At 36.4% G+C, this 14,788-nt stretch overlaps 1 protein-coding gene across 1 annotated transcript; it reads right to left on the bottom strand.

Annotated features, from left to right (window-relative positions):
- Positions 1-477: 477 nt before the first annotated feature.
- Positions 478-1,818, bottom strand: LOC149188527 (endochitinase-like). The gene is made up of 3 exons (XM_089413036.1): positions 1,398-1,818; positions 1,200-1,308; positions 478-1,089 (listed from the first exon to the last, which is right to left on the bottom strand). The coding sequence occupies exons 1-3, from the start codon at positions 1,711-1,713 to the stop codon at positions 714-716; spliced, it is 801 nt and encodes a 266-aa protein (XP_089269162.1). The 5' UTR covers positions 1,714-1,818; the 3' UTR covers positions 478-713.
- Positions 1,819-14,788: the final 12,970 nt, after the last annotated feature.

Genomic DNA, 14,788 nt, shown 5'->3' with positions numbered 1-14,788 from the left:
TGTGTTAGAATGCAAAAAAATGATTCTAAATAATTTAGTTATGAAGATTTTAATGGCATTATAAATTTAGATGGTTTCAGAGTAAATGTAATGTAATCTTTGTATCTTGTGTTAGAAGAGGAGAGAAAATGTATGTTTGTATCTTGTGCTAGAAGAAGAGAGATCTTTTTTACTTGTTCAACAGATCTTATAAGGTCACATTGATTTTTAATTTTGGTCTTGTTTCACTATTTGCTTTGGACAGGAATGTTGTTTATAAGGAGCAAGAAAGGTTGAATCAGAGTGCTTGCAATGCCCGTATCTCGAAATCTCTAATTCATGCCGTCAAATTTATGTTTTATGACATTTTCTTTGCAACATCTCGTACAATTGCTAGTTACATCATTGTTAATAAAAAATTACACACTAATATTGTAACTCATTTATATAATTTATTTATTGAAATATTATCTTCAGGCATTTTTAATTAAAAAACCATTAAAAATTAAACACGTTATTTCTTCTTTATTGTGAAAAAACATGAGTGGCAGTACAGGTATGAATAATTCCCTTTCAGGGACGGGAGCGCATCCAGTGAGCGAACATTACCACTTATCGCAATACTCATTTTATTTATTTATTTATCTATCAGTAGACGGTAGAGTCTGTGCTGACCATAACATAGAATACGAAACAGTAGTAGTAGTCGATGTGATGATTTGGTAGCGTAGAGATTAAGTTCCGAAGGGCTTCTGGTTTTTGCAGTCGAGGTTGGATCCCACGTCCACGCCCAGCATGTTGCAGTATCTCTGATAGAACCCGATGCGCCCCTGCTGCACGTCGCTTATTGTGCCTGTGCCGCATTCCGGCCCACCGTTTATGATGTCCGTCACCATTCCATATCCCGCCACTCTGCCAGCAGCGGTATCGGTGGCTGACGGACTCCATGTTCCCAATATCACGTCGTGGCACGAAGGCTTCGGAGACTGCGCCGTCATCCAGAACCAAACCGCCGTCTTAAACGATATCGTGGCATCGGTCGCCACGAGATCCGGATTGTTTATGAGATCGTAACCTAATGCGTCCCCCGCAGCTTTATAGTTGTAGTCCCTACTCACACACCAGTAAATGTATTAGGCTTGAAATTCATTCGTTTTATTTTGCATTTGTATTTGTAGAATTCGAAGCGGATTAACAAAACTTAGATATAGAAATATTACCCTGTTAGCTGAATAGGTCCTCGTCCGTGGTATCTGTCTCCGCTATTCACCTGATCTTTGAAGCAGTAACCCCACGCATATGGGCCGTCTGGGGCCGTTGCCCACCCGCCTGTAGAAACCCATATATCCTAATCCGATTAATAACAATACGGCATGGCAGGGAGACAGAAGAGTTAGAGGAGGCTAAATTAATAATACCTGTGGTTTCCTGCGAAGTTTGACCAAAGAAAGCCGCGAGCTCTCTTTTGCGGCTCTCTAGATCGCCGTTGTTGCCGAAGTCTGGGAAACTATTAGCTGCCGCAGTGAAGGCGGTGTAGGTGTAGAAACCTTTTGCCGGGCATGCGGCGTCGTTTCTGTGCTTCAGAAATTGATTGAAGACATCTTCACTTATGATGGATGCGACTCCCTGTTGTGCAGAAACATAACAACACAAAGAACTCATTATCGCCACTGCGGTGAGGGCCAATAGCAACCTCATGATCGACATCATTCTCCCCATATTCGTGTACGCCATCTTTATGCTGCTAACCCAAATTCTGGTGATGATCCCAGGCTACAAACCCCTCGTTTTATAGCAACATTTCTGCCGGAGTAAAATACCGCGTCATGGGGCCGGGGGTGAAACTTTCTACCACTGCGTGGGGTTCACGGTGGAATATGGTGTTTTTTATAGTCGAACCTACAACCACCACCATTCATAGCGATATTTCTGCGAAGGTAGAAGGTAATTAACGGGTTACGCGGGTCCACGATTTCGATGGGCATTATAGGTGCCCCTCTCCTATTCTTCATCATCTTTCTTCGCTTCTTCCTCGCCTCGAGAAGGCTCCACTTTTACTTTGGAGGGCAGACTTTAATTTTTACCTTTTCACACATACAACAATATGGAAACTATTTTATTTTTTTCATGAAACCTATCGGTTTTGGTCTATTCAAACTTATGTCAATTAAATTGATTTTACGGGAATAAACTACTGGTTTCTGTCCGAGTACAGATTAATATTTTTGACGTTTAGACTAAGTTGCAAGAAGTGCTCATGGTCGCGGCACACCGTGGTCAACCAAGAAATAGATAGCCTGCGTTGTCTTTAATGGGATGGTACAGTGGTGTACATCTTAACCGTTCATTGTATATCCATTATTCTGCAAAATCAATCCTAAGTAGCAAAGGTTTAAAGGTAATTTTATGGTGGTGATTGGGACCGGCATCTCTTATATCTTAATGATTATAACTTGGGTAGTGTCTTCTCTGTGCTCTAGTATTGTGTTTGTGTTTGGTTGTGTTATTGTACTACCTTATAACGGTTGTGCTTGTGTTTTCCACTATGTAGGGGTTTTGTAGGCAAAGGTTTTTCTTGTTCTTGATAACTGGCTAATTTGCTTAGTAGTGTTTCTGTTAGGCGATCTTTTCACATCTATAATTTTGGGACTTAATTCTTTCGTCTATATCTATATTTTATTGGCCACAACCCTTAATGTGGGCGAGGTTGATTATTTTAGGTGTCGAATATTGGAAGAACTTAGTGCACATTTTTCAAAGAGTTAACACTTTTTAAGGGATGGTTGGCAATGGAGTGTATTGTATTGTGGTATTTTATTGGTGGTGTTGTGTAGGTTTTATGTATGAAGTGTTTTATTTTTGTGTAATATGGTTGCGTTTTTCATTACATGGATGAGAGTAAGTATAAGGATTTTGGATACGTGTTTATTACTACTTTATATGTTAGCGATTTTTTGTAAGTGCTTGTGTAAATAAGCATAGAATATTGAAAGACAATGGTGCATTTTTTCTACAAAGGATGACATTTCATAGTTTTGCTAATAGTGTCTATCTAGTTACAATTACATAAGTAATTACATTTTCCAAGGGTGTGGATAAAAGCTTCTTGTTAACAAGGGAAATATGTATTATTGTGTTCTTGGTTCTATCATGTCTATCTAGAATATAATCTTAATAAATCCCCCAAAATTTTCTTGCTTTAGTTTAAAACAGAAATGAAAAAACAAAAAGGAATATCCCATGTCTAATATGTTAGTGCATTGTTCATTCTCTATGAATTGTGCAAAGGATCACTAGAATGGATGGAAGTGGTTCATGTTAGTTGTTGCTATGCATGTGGTGCAATTATTCATATTTGATTTTATTTTCTATATTCTTTTGGTTCCTTCCACAACTACAATACTTATTGTCACATTGATTGGCTAGTTTACAAACATTAACACTTTCTAAGGGATTTACTAGCTAGAACATATTATGTTGGTTTTAGGCTCTATATCCCAAAAAGTGTTTCTGGAATGGATTTAGATTCTCTTATATGGATTTGTTTTTGGAATGTATTTAGATTCTCTTATATGTATTTTGGTGTGCAATTATTTGGAATAGTAGGCTTCAAACTTCATGGTTGGGTTTCCATAGTTTATTTCATTGATTAGATTAATGAGAAACAAAACCTTTGGTCATTGATTATTATTTCTTGGTTATTGTTTACAACTTATACAAGTTATGCTTCATAGGATACATAACCTTTGTTTCTGATGAATTATAATTGAGATGTGCGTTTGGACCATGAGATGAGCAAGTAGCAAATTCAACTATTGACTTTGTCACTTAACCAATTGATGAGTTGAATATATATTCTAGACACACATCTTATTTTTGGTACCATTGTCCGGCCATTATAAAAAAACAACTATTTATCCTATGTCATGGCACCAAGGCATCAAAATTTTATGTGCTATTGTTATAATAAATGTCTCTAATTCAAGAACTATTCAATAAGTTTCAACATGGCTCTTAGGTTGATGCTTACATGGTTTCTTTCCTCTGTTCTTTTGTGGCACCAATTCCACTAAGCCAATTGAATTTTTTGCCCTACTACTAATGCATTTAATGCATTCTAGTTTTTTTTCCTACTTTGTTCGCTTTATGGGATGTTTATTTTTCTCAATTAACAATTTCATAAATTACTATGCTTATTATTTTATTTCATTTGTTTAAAAAAATCTACTTTTATATGAGGCATTAACGCTTTGAATACTACTTTTAATCTTGTAATTGGGAAACCCATGTTATAATTTTTACCCATGGGCTTGATGGCCTTATATTATTGTGTCATGATGTATTCAATGCATTTGAATGCCATTGTGTGTCTAACATACTTTCTATGATATCGTGTCCCCTAACATCACATAGTAATTTGTATAATAGCAATGATGGTTGCATCACTTTCATTCTCTATACTTTAAATGTTCTTCTTATTCTATTTTTTACTTCCCTCACTTTTTTTTTTGCATATTTTTAGTCATAGTTGCAATCAGTTGAACTCTGCCATGGTAATTGTATATTGTACTTAAATTTCTTTCAGTTCTTTTTCAAATTTAAACTTATTAGAAAGACACTGGAAACAATTATCACACTACTCCTTGGATATCCTATTCCTCATGCCATAACAAAGTTTCTCTTTTTTCTTTATTGAAATTCAAAATGACCAATCTTCTTGGAACAAAGCCTAGGGGTATTGAAATTGTAAGATATTGTAAGATATTTAACTTTATGATCAATTTCCATAATTAAAGCCTATCATGCATTGAGATTGAGGCCCACTCAAACAAAAAGTTAGAAAAGAAGTGATGTTAAATACTTTATACCATCCTCCCAATTTATAGTCTTATTGTCTGCTAATGGCGAGCATTCAAACACTTTATTGTATATTGCAACAAATTTTTTTAAAGTAATTGTTTGGTCTACCTAATTTTAACAATAAATTTTCTTTTGTATACATGTCAACTAGTACCTAACCACCTTCATATTCCCTCTTCAGTATAATTGATGGTGCAAATATTTGACAAGTTATTCAAGTAAGAGTCATTGATAAAATAATAATAGACCTATCAAAATTAGTGATCAAATTTGAAGGGTTACTCTTCACTAAAAAAAAAAAATACACTTAATTAACAAGAGAAAACAAAATATACAATTCAAAAAAAAAATTTAAATATTTCCCTTCCAATTTTTTACAATGTTAAAGTTAACAAACCACCAAATATATAAGTTGTAATTGAAATAGAAAATAGCAATCATCTTATTGTGTAATCCTAAATGTAACCTTAAAAATCATGAACACAAAGTTATACCTTTTTTTTTTTAATTTAGAGTTTTAAAGTGTTAAAAGTGACAATCTACACCTCTGGATCCAACATTAGAAACAAACTTTTTATTGGGAAAACCATATAAGATAGGTTTTGTTCTATGCACCCATATAATAAGAGAGTATTACAAGTTAGAATCATAATCATAATGATGCTTAACTACGAGAGTCATGTTTGTTGTAGATGTCATTAAAAAACAAGAAATTGTACTAGAAATTGAGGCCTTTGTTAAAATTCTATCAAAGCATTATGAAAGCCACGTAGAAAGACTACTTGTTTTATAGGTAGCATCCCATTTTTAGTTCTCAAATTAAAAATGAATAATTTGTAAATTTGGTGAATGATTGAGGACCAAGTGATATAATATGTAAACATAGTATATTCTAAATAATAAAATAAGGTACACCGCTAATTGCAATATGGAAACAAATATAGTTATAAGGGGATATGATTCCACAACAAAGAGGGATAAAAGGTATAGGGCGAGGGGGAAATCCACATGCCCATATTTCCAAGTCATTTTCTCATATTAATTGATATTCCATATGATCACCATCTGACTAATTAAATACCAATCATTCAATCCATGTATGAGTTTGGTAGAAGAGTCATCTTAGCTAGTTATTGAAGCATGAGGGAAAGTAAACTCATGTAAGAGGTGGGTTGGAGAGTCCACCATCTTAGTTATGACAACATGGGTAGAGTATAGTCGTCTTTAGGAAGAACGAGAGTCAAGAAACCCATGCATGGAAGAGGAAATTTAAGTCAAAGTGTGTGATTAGTTATGCAAGTGCCAAGGAGTGAAGACAAGAAAGTTTTAATATTGAAGAAAAGAAGGAAGCCATGATTGTATGTTGAGGACAATTTGTGAATATAGTAACTATGTTGAAAATTAGTTTGGTATGTCTATGTGGAGTTTCCAATGAGAAAATTACCTAAGATCCCATGTAAATTTGTGTGAGCGATCCTATAACAACTACTTTCCTGAAGCCCTTAATTGAGAAATTCTTGGTTGGTCTTATGCTAGAGCCCTAAAGGTGATCAATATTGTTTGAGGGACTACAATGCATAAAATAAAATCTCACTCCTTGGGTTCTGCAAAATAATCACGAATAGATTTGGGTAGTTAGAATTGTTGTAGGAGTCAAATCACTATGCTTTTAATGGGTATTAGGATGTATGAGTGCATAGTTGACACCTATAGGAGATTTCCTATATTTGTAGATGCATATCCTCAACTTGAGAGTGATGTATTGCTAATAAAATTAGAGCAACAAAGTCTATGGTTGGGTGGAACATCCAACATACAAATCCTGTTGTGTAGATCTTGTTAAAGATAAGTATTTTTTCATTGTTTTGATTTCTAATTTGAATGCTATTTTGAATTACTTGAATGTTGTGGTTAATTCATAGCTTGTATGTTTAAAGGTTGTTGCAATTTTTCAATTCAATTGCATTTACATTTTTAATATTTTATTGTGGATTGTGTCAATGCATATATCATGTTGTCATTATCCATTTACTCAAATACAATATTAGAGTTTGTTTTCAAAAGTAACATGCCTCAAACATGAATTTTTGGGCATTACAAGGTGGTATTAAAGCTATGATTCAATACTGACCCTGTATGGGTCAAAGACTAGTGTGAATTTGACAAATTCATTTCTACATAGTTTTGATCAATGTCAAATTCCGGGGATATTTGTGCAAAAGGAGGAAAATTTCCAAATTCCATAGCAAATTCATGGTGAATTTGTTCCTAAAAAAATTGAGAGAATGGTTAAGGTCATCAATATGCAAGTTACAAAACCAAAATTTATCTTTAGAAGATGATTTTAAACATTCCATAGTGATTTCATAGTTTCAAATATCTAATGACTAAGATCACCTCTAATTAGGGGATCAATAGTCCAGAATCATCCTAGGATATGACCAAGTTCATAGTTTTTGGAGGTCTGCCAAATGCTCATAGTTTTCAGAGTTGGTAAAAAAGTATATTAGTGAATTAACTATAGGACTAAAGAAAAAACATCCATCTTCAAATTCAATTAAATTTTATATTTAATGGGCATGTCTAATCAAATGATTTATGGGGATCAACAAAAAGAAAATAGCACCTAGGATTTTCAATACTTTGGCCAATCCTTAAAGAATAAATTTGGATTTTGGTGAAATCAAAAAAGGAAAAATGGGATACCTTTTACAAAATAATTAATGGGGCCTTTTGGCAAGATCGTCAATGGGTTGATGAAGTCCTTTAACAGAAATCGTCCATGAAGATTTTCAATGAATCATCAATGGGTCAATGAAGGATCATGTTTATACCCAATGACCTCTCCTTTTTAGTGCTTGGTATGGTTGATTCCCAAGCATATAAGTGATGATGTGGAAGAGTATGTCCATGATGTGGCATGGCCACATAGCATGGTAGTAGGAGCGACCACGACCAAGGCAGATTCACATTATTTATTTCTTATTGTATAAAAACAAGAGTGATATTACAGGTATAAATAATTAATCTACTTTGCAGTAGCAGGGAGGGGAGCGCATCCAGTGAGAGAATCTCACCACTTATTGCAATTCTCATTTTATTTATTTATTTATTAGATAGACAGTAGACTCTGTGCTGACCATAACGTAGAACACAAAATAGTAGTAGTCGATGTGATGGTTTGGTAACGTAGAGATTAAGTTCCGAAGGGCTTCTAGTTTTAGCAGTCAAGGTTGGATCCCACGTCCATGCCCAGCATGTTGCAGTATCTCTGATAAAACCCGATGCCCCCTTGTTGCACGTTGCTTATTGTTCTTGTGCCACATTCCAGCCCGTCGTTTATGATGTCCATCACCATTCCATATCTCGCCACTCTCCCAACAACGCTATCGATGTCTCACGGACTCCATCTTCCCAATATCGCATCATGGCACGAAGGAGATTGCGCTGTCATCCAAAACCAAATCATCGTCTTAAACGAGACCATCAATATTTTCAAACTAGATTAACAGAATATGCTAAGTAAAGTTATTAGTCCATATATCTGTTGCTTCTCTTTTCAATAATTTTTTCTTAGTTTTAGAGTACACTAAATTGCATGGATATAATCAGATTTAGTTATACCTATTTTTTCATAAAACTATCAAATGTATATGTCTCATCATGTTCTATATTCTCTAGTGAATCAAATATCTTTCTTGCATTCAACTATATTTTTTCATAGTCGAATTCCATAGGCTCAAGTATTTGTGTCCTTGGCATTGGTGGAATGTGAAAATTGTACCTGCAATGCACATGTTTTCCTTTCTTATAAGTGCTTGTGTGACGATGTTGTTGAATAGTTTTCATATTTAGAGGTAGTTTACTTGAATCACAAGAAATGTACTTGTCAACAAAGATTTGTATTTCCGTATTCGTGCTTGTTTCATATATGGGAGCATTCTTTATCCATATCAATCCATGTTCATGTTGGCTTCCTTAATTCTGGAATTCTGTTACAAAGAAATAGTCAACAATGTTACCAAAGTACTTGGAATCATGTAAAATTAACCGAAGTAGAGCATCCACTTTTGTAATATTGTAGAGAATTCATTCCACTTTTAGTCGACGATATTTTTTTCTTGATGTATTTGTTGCAAATCCTTTACTAAAGGCTCCCTCAAATCTTTATCACTATTAAAAAAACAAACAAATTCGATGGACCTAAATGTGAGATCATTCCATATAAGTTATTGTGAAAGTGCGAAAATTAGTTTGGTGATGTCCATATTCATCTAAGATCCATAGGCAATGTTCGATGCAATAATGTGATTCAAATTTTCCTTTCTTTTAACGTCTTTAGCTATTAGTTCTTTTCCTTTTAACTATCATTTTCTTATATGAAACCAAATACAACTTAATACTTTTTTTTGTGTAAGCTTGGTAGATTCTTTTTCTATTAATATTTTCTTAATATAAGTATGTATTTAACAAAATTTTCAGGTGGTCTCAACCTGCTCGGGGAAACCAGGTTTGTTGGCCACCTGTCTGCATAGAATGTTGTCCAAAATTTAAATAAAGTTTTCATGACCATCCAAGCTACGTTTGTAGGTTTATCTACTATAAAATTCAAATTAAAATAGTAAAAGCTAACTGACATATAAAAAAATTATGTTTAAAGACATGTTTCACTCATCAAATGAGTCCATCAGGGCTAGGGCTTTCTTAATGGACCCCAGGATTTCACTCCTCTTCATGTCCTATATGCTCTACTCGATCTTGTTCACTATAAGATTGTTTAGGTACACTTGTATCTGGACTGTAGCAATTTCTCTATGTAGATCCTTCATGCTAGGCTCTGTTGGTCTAGCCTCCTCCTATTCCTTTCACTCCTTATAAAATGTCATTGCTTGGGCCAATATATTCTTCATAACCCAGTACTGTTGAATTGTTTGTTGAAACAACGTGTAACGACCTCTAGTGTTCCTCGGATCTTTCACCATAGTTTTCCATTCTTTTGCTTCTATTTCCTGATTGGTTATACTATCGTTGAGCTCCCTCTCCCACTTTTATATTTGAGCTTTCACCTCCGGTGGAGTGCCAACCATGTACGTGTTTATGAGGGTCTGCATGTTTTATTTCCCAGTCTTTCTTCCTATTTTGTTTTGACCTCTGCTGGAGGTTGCTTCCACCCCCTTTTCCCTTTTTCCTACCTTACCTATTCCTCTAGTTCCTCTCTTGCCCGCTTCTTTTCCCTCCTTTGCCATCTTGTCCTCTTTCCTACTTAATATTTCTTTTCCTGGGCGGCTCACTAGTTCCGAGTTGCTTGCATGTTCCTTGGCTGGAGCACTATATGGGTTCTAGAACATCGGAAGTCGTTGCACACTGGTATTTATATTACCTAGAACATAAAACAATGAAAATTATTTATAAGTCAGAATTATTTTAAAAAGAGCAAACTTAAGCTTCTTCGGCCCAAGCTTATCCACCTGCTCCTCGCTTGGAGAATTGTGGTTGCCCTCTTTAACTCCCGAATTCCCCCCTCCCTTTTAGGGTTGAACAGGTTTCTTCCCTTCACTTTGGGCCAATGATTCTCTATGTTTTGTATATCCCAGATTCCAAATTCCAGCGGGTTCTCTCTGTTTCCCCTTCCTACTTTAGTTTCCTCCCCTCTCTGCTTATCCCCACCCCAACAAACAGGATAATGCATTGTAGAATTAGAATTTCTACATGTGTCCCGATTCTGAGTCTCGTTATAGGTATTATGGGTCGTGTTTGAGGGGCTGGACCAAGATTTTTTCCTCACTGTTTCCCTCTCCCAATTTCTACCCTTGATTTTTCCTTGTGACCTGCAGCCTTCAGCCGGGTTTGGGCTTACTTTGAGCCAGACAAACCTCAACCTTGTTGCATGGTCCATGATGGTTATAAGCTCCCCTCCCATGACAATAAATTCTTGCCTCACATGCCACAGGCTCCACCTTACCGAAGCGGCAGGTTTCATACTCTCGCCATTATAGAAGCCCCATTGGGCATCCCAAAGGGCCACATTGCATCGGTCCCTATCTACCCAGGGATGCATTACATTTTTTCCGAGCCCCCTCACCCCGACGACATTCCAGGCGAAAACACTCCAGGTGACCGGGCTAGCTTCCCAAACAGAACAGGTCTCGACTCATTCTGAGTCTTGACTTCCCTCAGCCATCAACCCATATTCCTCTATAAAATTCATTTTTACTATGCAATTGAGAATGGGGACTGAGCTAACATACCAATTCTTTTCGACAAAACCCATTTTCAGCTTGACGGCCTTGAGCCCGCTTCCACCACCTTCTGCAGCACGTTCTTCCTCCTTCTGCATGCAAATGCCTTCTCTCCTGGCTGCCTTAGCTTCTTGTTTCTCTGTCCAACTGCCCTGCCTAGCATCCAAATCGTCCTCCATGTGCCCTCGTCCTCTTTCCATTGCCCATTCCCTCATTCAATTTACTCGAGATGAGGTTTCCTTGACACTTCCATTATTGCCTTCCATCACTCCACTCGTTCCAATAACTGCTTATGCCATGGGTTTCCTTCTTTTGCCTTGCCACTTTCCATCACTTGTCTACCCTCCTTTGTGCTTGACCCTAGAGCTACATCTCTCTCCTCCACACTTGGCCAAAACTACATTAACCTTGTACTACCTGCTACCCTGTCCTATCCTGCATGTTGCCCCACCTACATTTGTGTGCTCACGCCTTCAAATACCCCCTCTGTCCTTTACACTAGCTGGGTGGCTTCTATTACCTCGGCCCCCCATACCCCCTTTCCCACCTCAGCGTCCATCACCACTTCACACCTACCACACCCCGATCAGGGGTTTTCTTCCTTCTCCTTATCATTTTCTAGGATCTCCTCTAGAATTCTCATCCCTTCCATTTGGTTTAGCTCCTCTCCCCTTATATCCAGGTTTCTGCTCGCATGCCCGCACCCCAGTTGGCAAGATTGTCTGCTGCCATGTTACCCAATCTGTAGACATGTGTAGGGACAATGTATTCAATCCTTCGAATTAGATTTCCAACTTCTTGGACGAGTCATGACATCGTCCAACTTTGGCTGATCTTCTCCCGTGAGATTCCTTGCTGAAGTTTTTTCACCATTTCTATTGCTAGTTTCGAGTCTCCCTCCACATTGAGTCTCTCGAAACTTTCCCTTTCTACGATTTCCAATCCTCGCTTCAATGCCTAGAGCTCTGCTTCGTTGTTTCTTGCAGTGCCACAACCCATGGCAAATAGACGGATAATATTTCCTTTGTCATCTCTAAACACTCCTCCAGACCCTGCCACCCCCGGATTCCCTTTTGCAGCTCCATCGAAGTTGAGTTTAATGAAATCTTTCTAAGACTGTGTGAAAAGTATTGCAGACTCATAGTGAGGGGGATTTTGTTTCCACAAGTTAGGGCTCAGCATGCTTGGCTTTAAGCTTAGTCATGCTATTATTCGTTCTTCCTAGGGATTTGTTTCCCAGTCCTCTGTATACCAGTTCTCGGCTAGGATCGTTTCTCTTATGTTTTGGACTATCATTGTCCATCGTTCTACTTTTTTTCTCCTTTCCCCTTTGAATATTCTTTTGTTTCTTTCCTCCCAAACTTCCCATAGTAATAATCCTAATGATATTCTCCAAGCACGATTCAGGATGGGGTTCTGGTAAGGCTTTCTTCTCCAATTGTCTATTCTTTCTTCCATGCTTATTTGATTCCTGTCATTAACTCCAAAGAGTTGTTCATGGTTTTACCAGAGGTTTTCATTGTACCTACAGGCATTGGTCAGATGTTCCATTGTTTCTACGTGTTCTGCATAGATACTATAGATCGATGATCCCTGGAGACCTTTTATCTGAAGTTGGTCCCAAGTAAGTGCTCTCCCATGTTGGATTATCCACATGAAGAAAGCAATTTTTGGCCATGATTCCTCTTGCGAGATTTTGTCCCATATCTATGGCCCCTGTTGTAGGTGGTGCGCTACTTGCAGATGATAGCCCTCTTTAATAGTAAACATCCCTTTGATTTTATACCCCCACCTTATTATATCCGGCCATTCCACTATTGCAATTTTCCAAGTCTCCATCTCTTTCCCATAAACCTTCCATTGGGTGGATTCAGGAGCACCCAGCCAATCTTGTTTCTGTTTCCATTTTCTCCAATGTTCTCCTGGGTCTGGGCTCCAAAAGTTTTTCACTGTCTGATTTGCAAAGTTATTGGTGAATTGACATACTACTCCTAGATCAGGCTTGTTGCGAAGTTTTTCTCTCTACTGCCATGCCTCATCCCAGAATTTTTCTTTGTCTCCTCCCCTTATTTCCCAGAAGCTATGAGTTCTTATCAGTTCTCTATTTTTTGATGTTAAGTTCCATATGGCTGATCCCTTTATGTTTTCATGGACTCTTACCCTTCCTTCAATCGAACTTGGCATTCCATATTTCCTCCCCCATAGTCTTTCTGTTCGATAGGTGATCTTTTCACATCTATGATTTTGGGATTTAATTCTTTTGTTTATATCTTATTGGCAACAATCCTTAATGTTGGCGTGGTTGATTATTTTAGGTCTCGAATGTTGGAAGAACCTAGTGCACATTTTTCAAAGAGTTAACCCTTTTTAAGGGAGGGTGGCAATGGACTGTATTGTATTGTGGTATTTTATCGATGGTTTTGTGTATAAAGTGTTTTATTTTTGTGTAATATGGTTGTGTTTTTCATTATATGGATGATAGTAAAGATAAGGATTTTGGATATGTGTTTATTACTACTTTACATGTTAGTGATTTTTTGTTAGTGCTTTTGAAAATAGCCATAGAATATTGAAAGACAATGGTGCAATTTTCTACAAAGATGACACTTTATAGTTTCTCCAATAGTGTCCATTTACTTACTAATTACATAAGAAATACCTAGTTCAACGAGGGAAATATGTATTATTGTGTTCTTGGTTCTATCATGTCTATTTATAATGTAATCTTAATAAATCCCCCAAAATTTTCTTGCTCTAGCTTAAAACAAAAATGAAAAAATAAAAAGGAATATCTCATGTCTAATATGTTAGTGTGTTGTTTATTCTCTATGAATTGTGCAAAGTATCACTAGAATGGATGGAAGTGGTTCATGTTAGTTGTTGCTATGCATGTGGTGAAATTATTCATATTTGATTTTATTTTCAATATTATTTTGATTCCTTTCACAACTACAATACTTGTCGCCACTTTGATTGGCTAGTTTACAAACGTTTACAATTTCTAAGGGATTTACTAGCTAGAACATATTATGTTGGTTTTAGGCCCTATATCCCAAAAAGTGTTTTTGGAATGGATTTAGATTCTCTTATATGGATTTGTTTTTGGAATGTATTTAGATTCTCTTGTATGTATTTTGGTGTGCAATTCTTTGGAATATTAGGCTTTAAACTTCATGGTTGGGTTTCCATAATTTATTTCATTGATTAGATTAATGAGAAACAAAACCTCTGGTTATTGATTATAATTTCTTGGTGATTTTTTACAACTTATACAAGTTATGCTTCATAGGATACATAACCTTTGTTGTTGATGAATTATAATTGACATGTGTGTTTGGACCATGAGATGAGCAAGTAGCAAATTCAACTATTGACTTTGTCACTTAACCAATTGATGAGTTGAATATATATTCTATACACACATCTTATTTTTTGTACCATTACGGCCATTAAAATGAAACAACTATTTATCCTACGCCATGGTACCAAGGCATCAAAATTTTATGTGCTATTGTTATAATATATGTCTCCTATTCAAGAAATCTTCAATAAGTTTTCAAGATGGCCCTTAGGTTGACGCTTACATGGCATCTTACCTTTGTTCTTTTGTGGCACCAATTCCACTAAGACAATTTAATTTTGTGCCCTACTACTAATGCATTCTAGTTTTTTTTTTCCTACTTTGTTCGATTTATGGGATGTTTATTTTT

The sequence above is a fragment of the Pinus tabuliformis genome, chromosome 3_1 (assembly GCF_031772625.1).
Source record: "Pinus tabuliformis cultivar Carrire ecotype Pingquan chromosome 3_1, CPIR1, whole genome shotgun sequence".
NCBI classification, from domain to species: Eukaryota; Viridiplantae; Streptophyta; class Pinopsida; order Pinales; family Pinaceae; genus Pinus; species Pinus tabuliformis.
The sequence above is the reverse complement of the archived record's forward strand: the minus strand, read 5'-3'. Positions and strand labels throughout refer to the sequence as shown.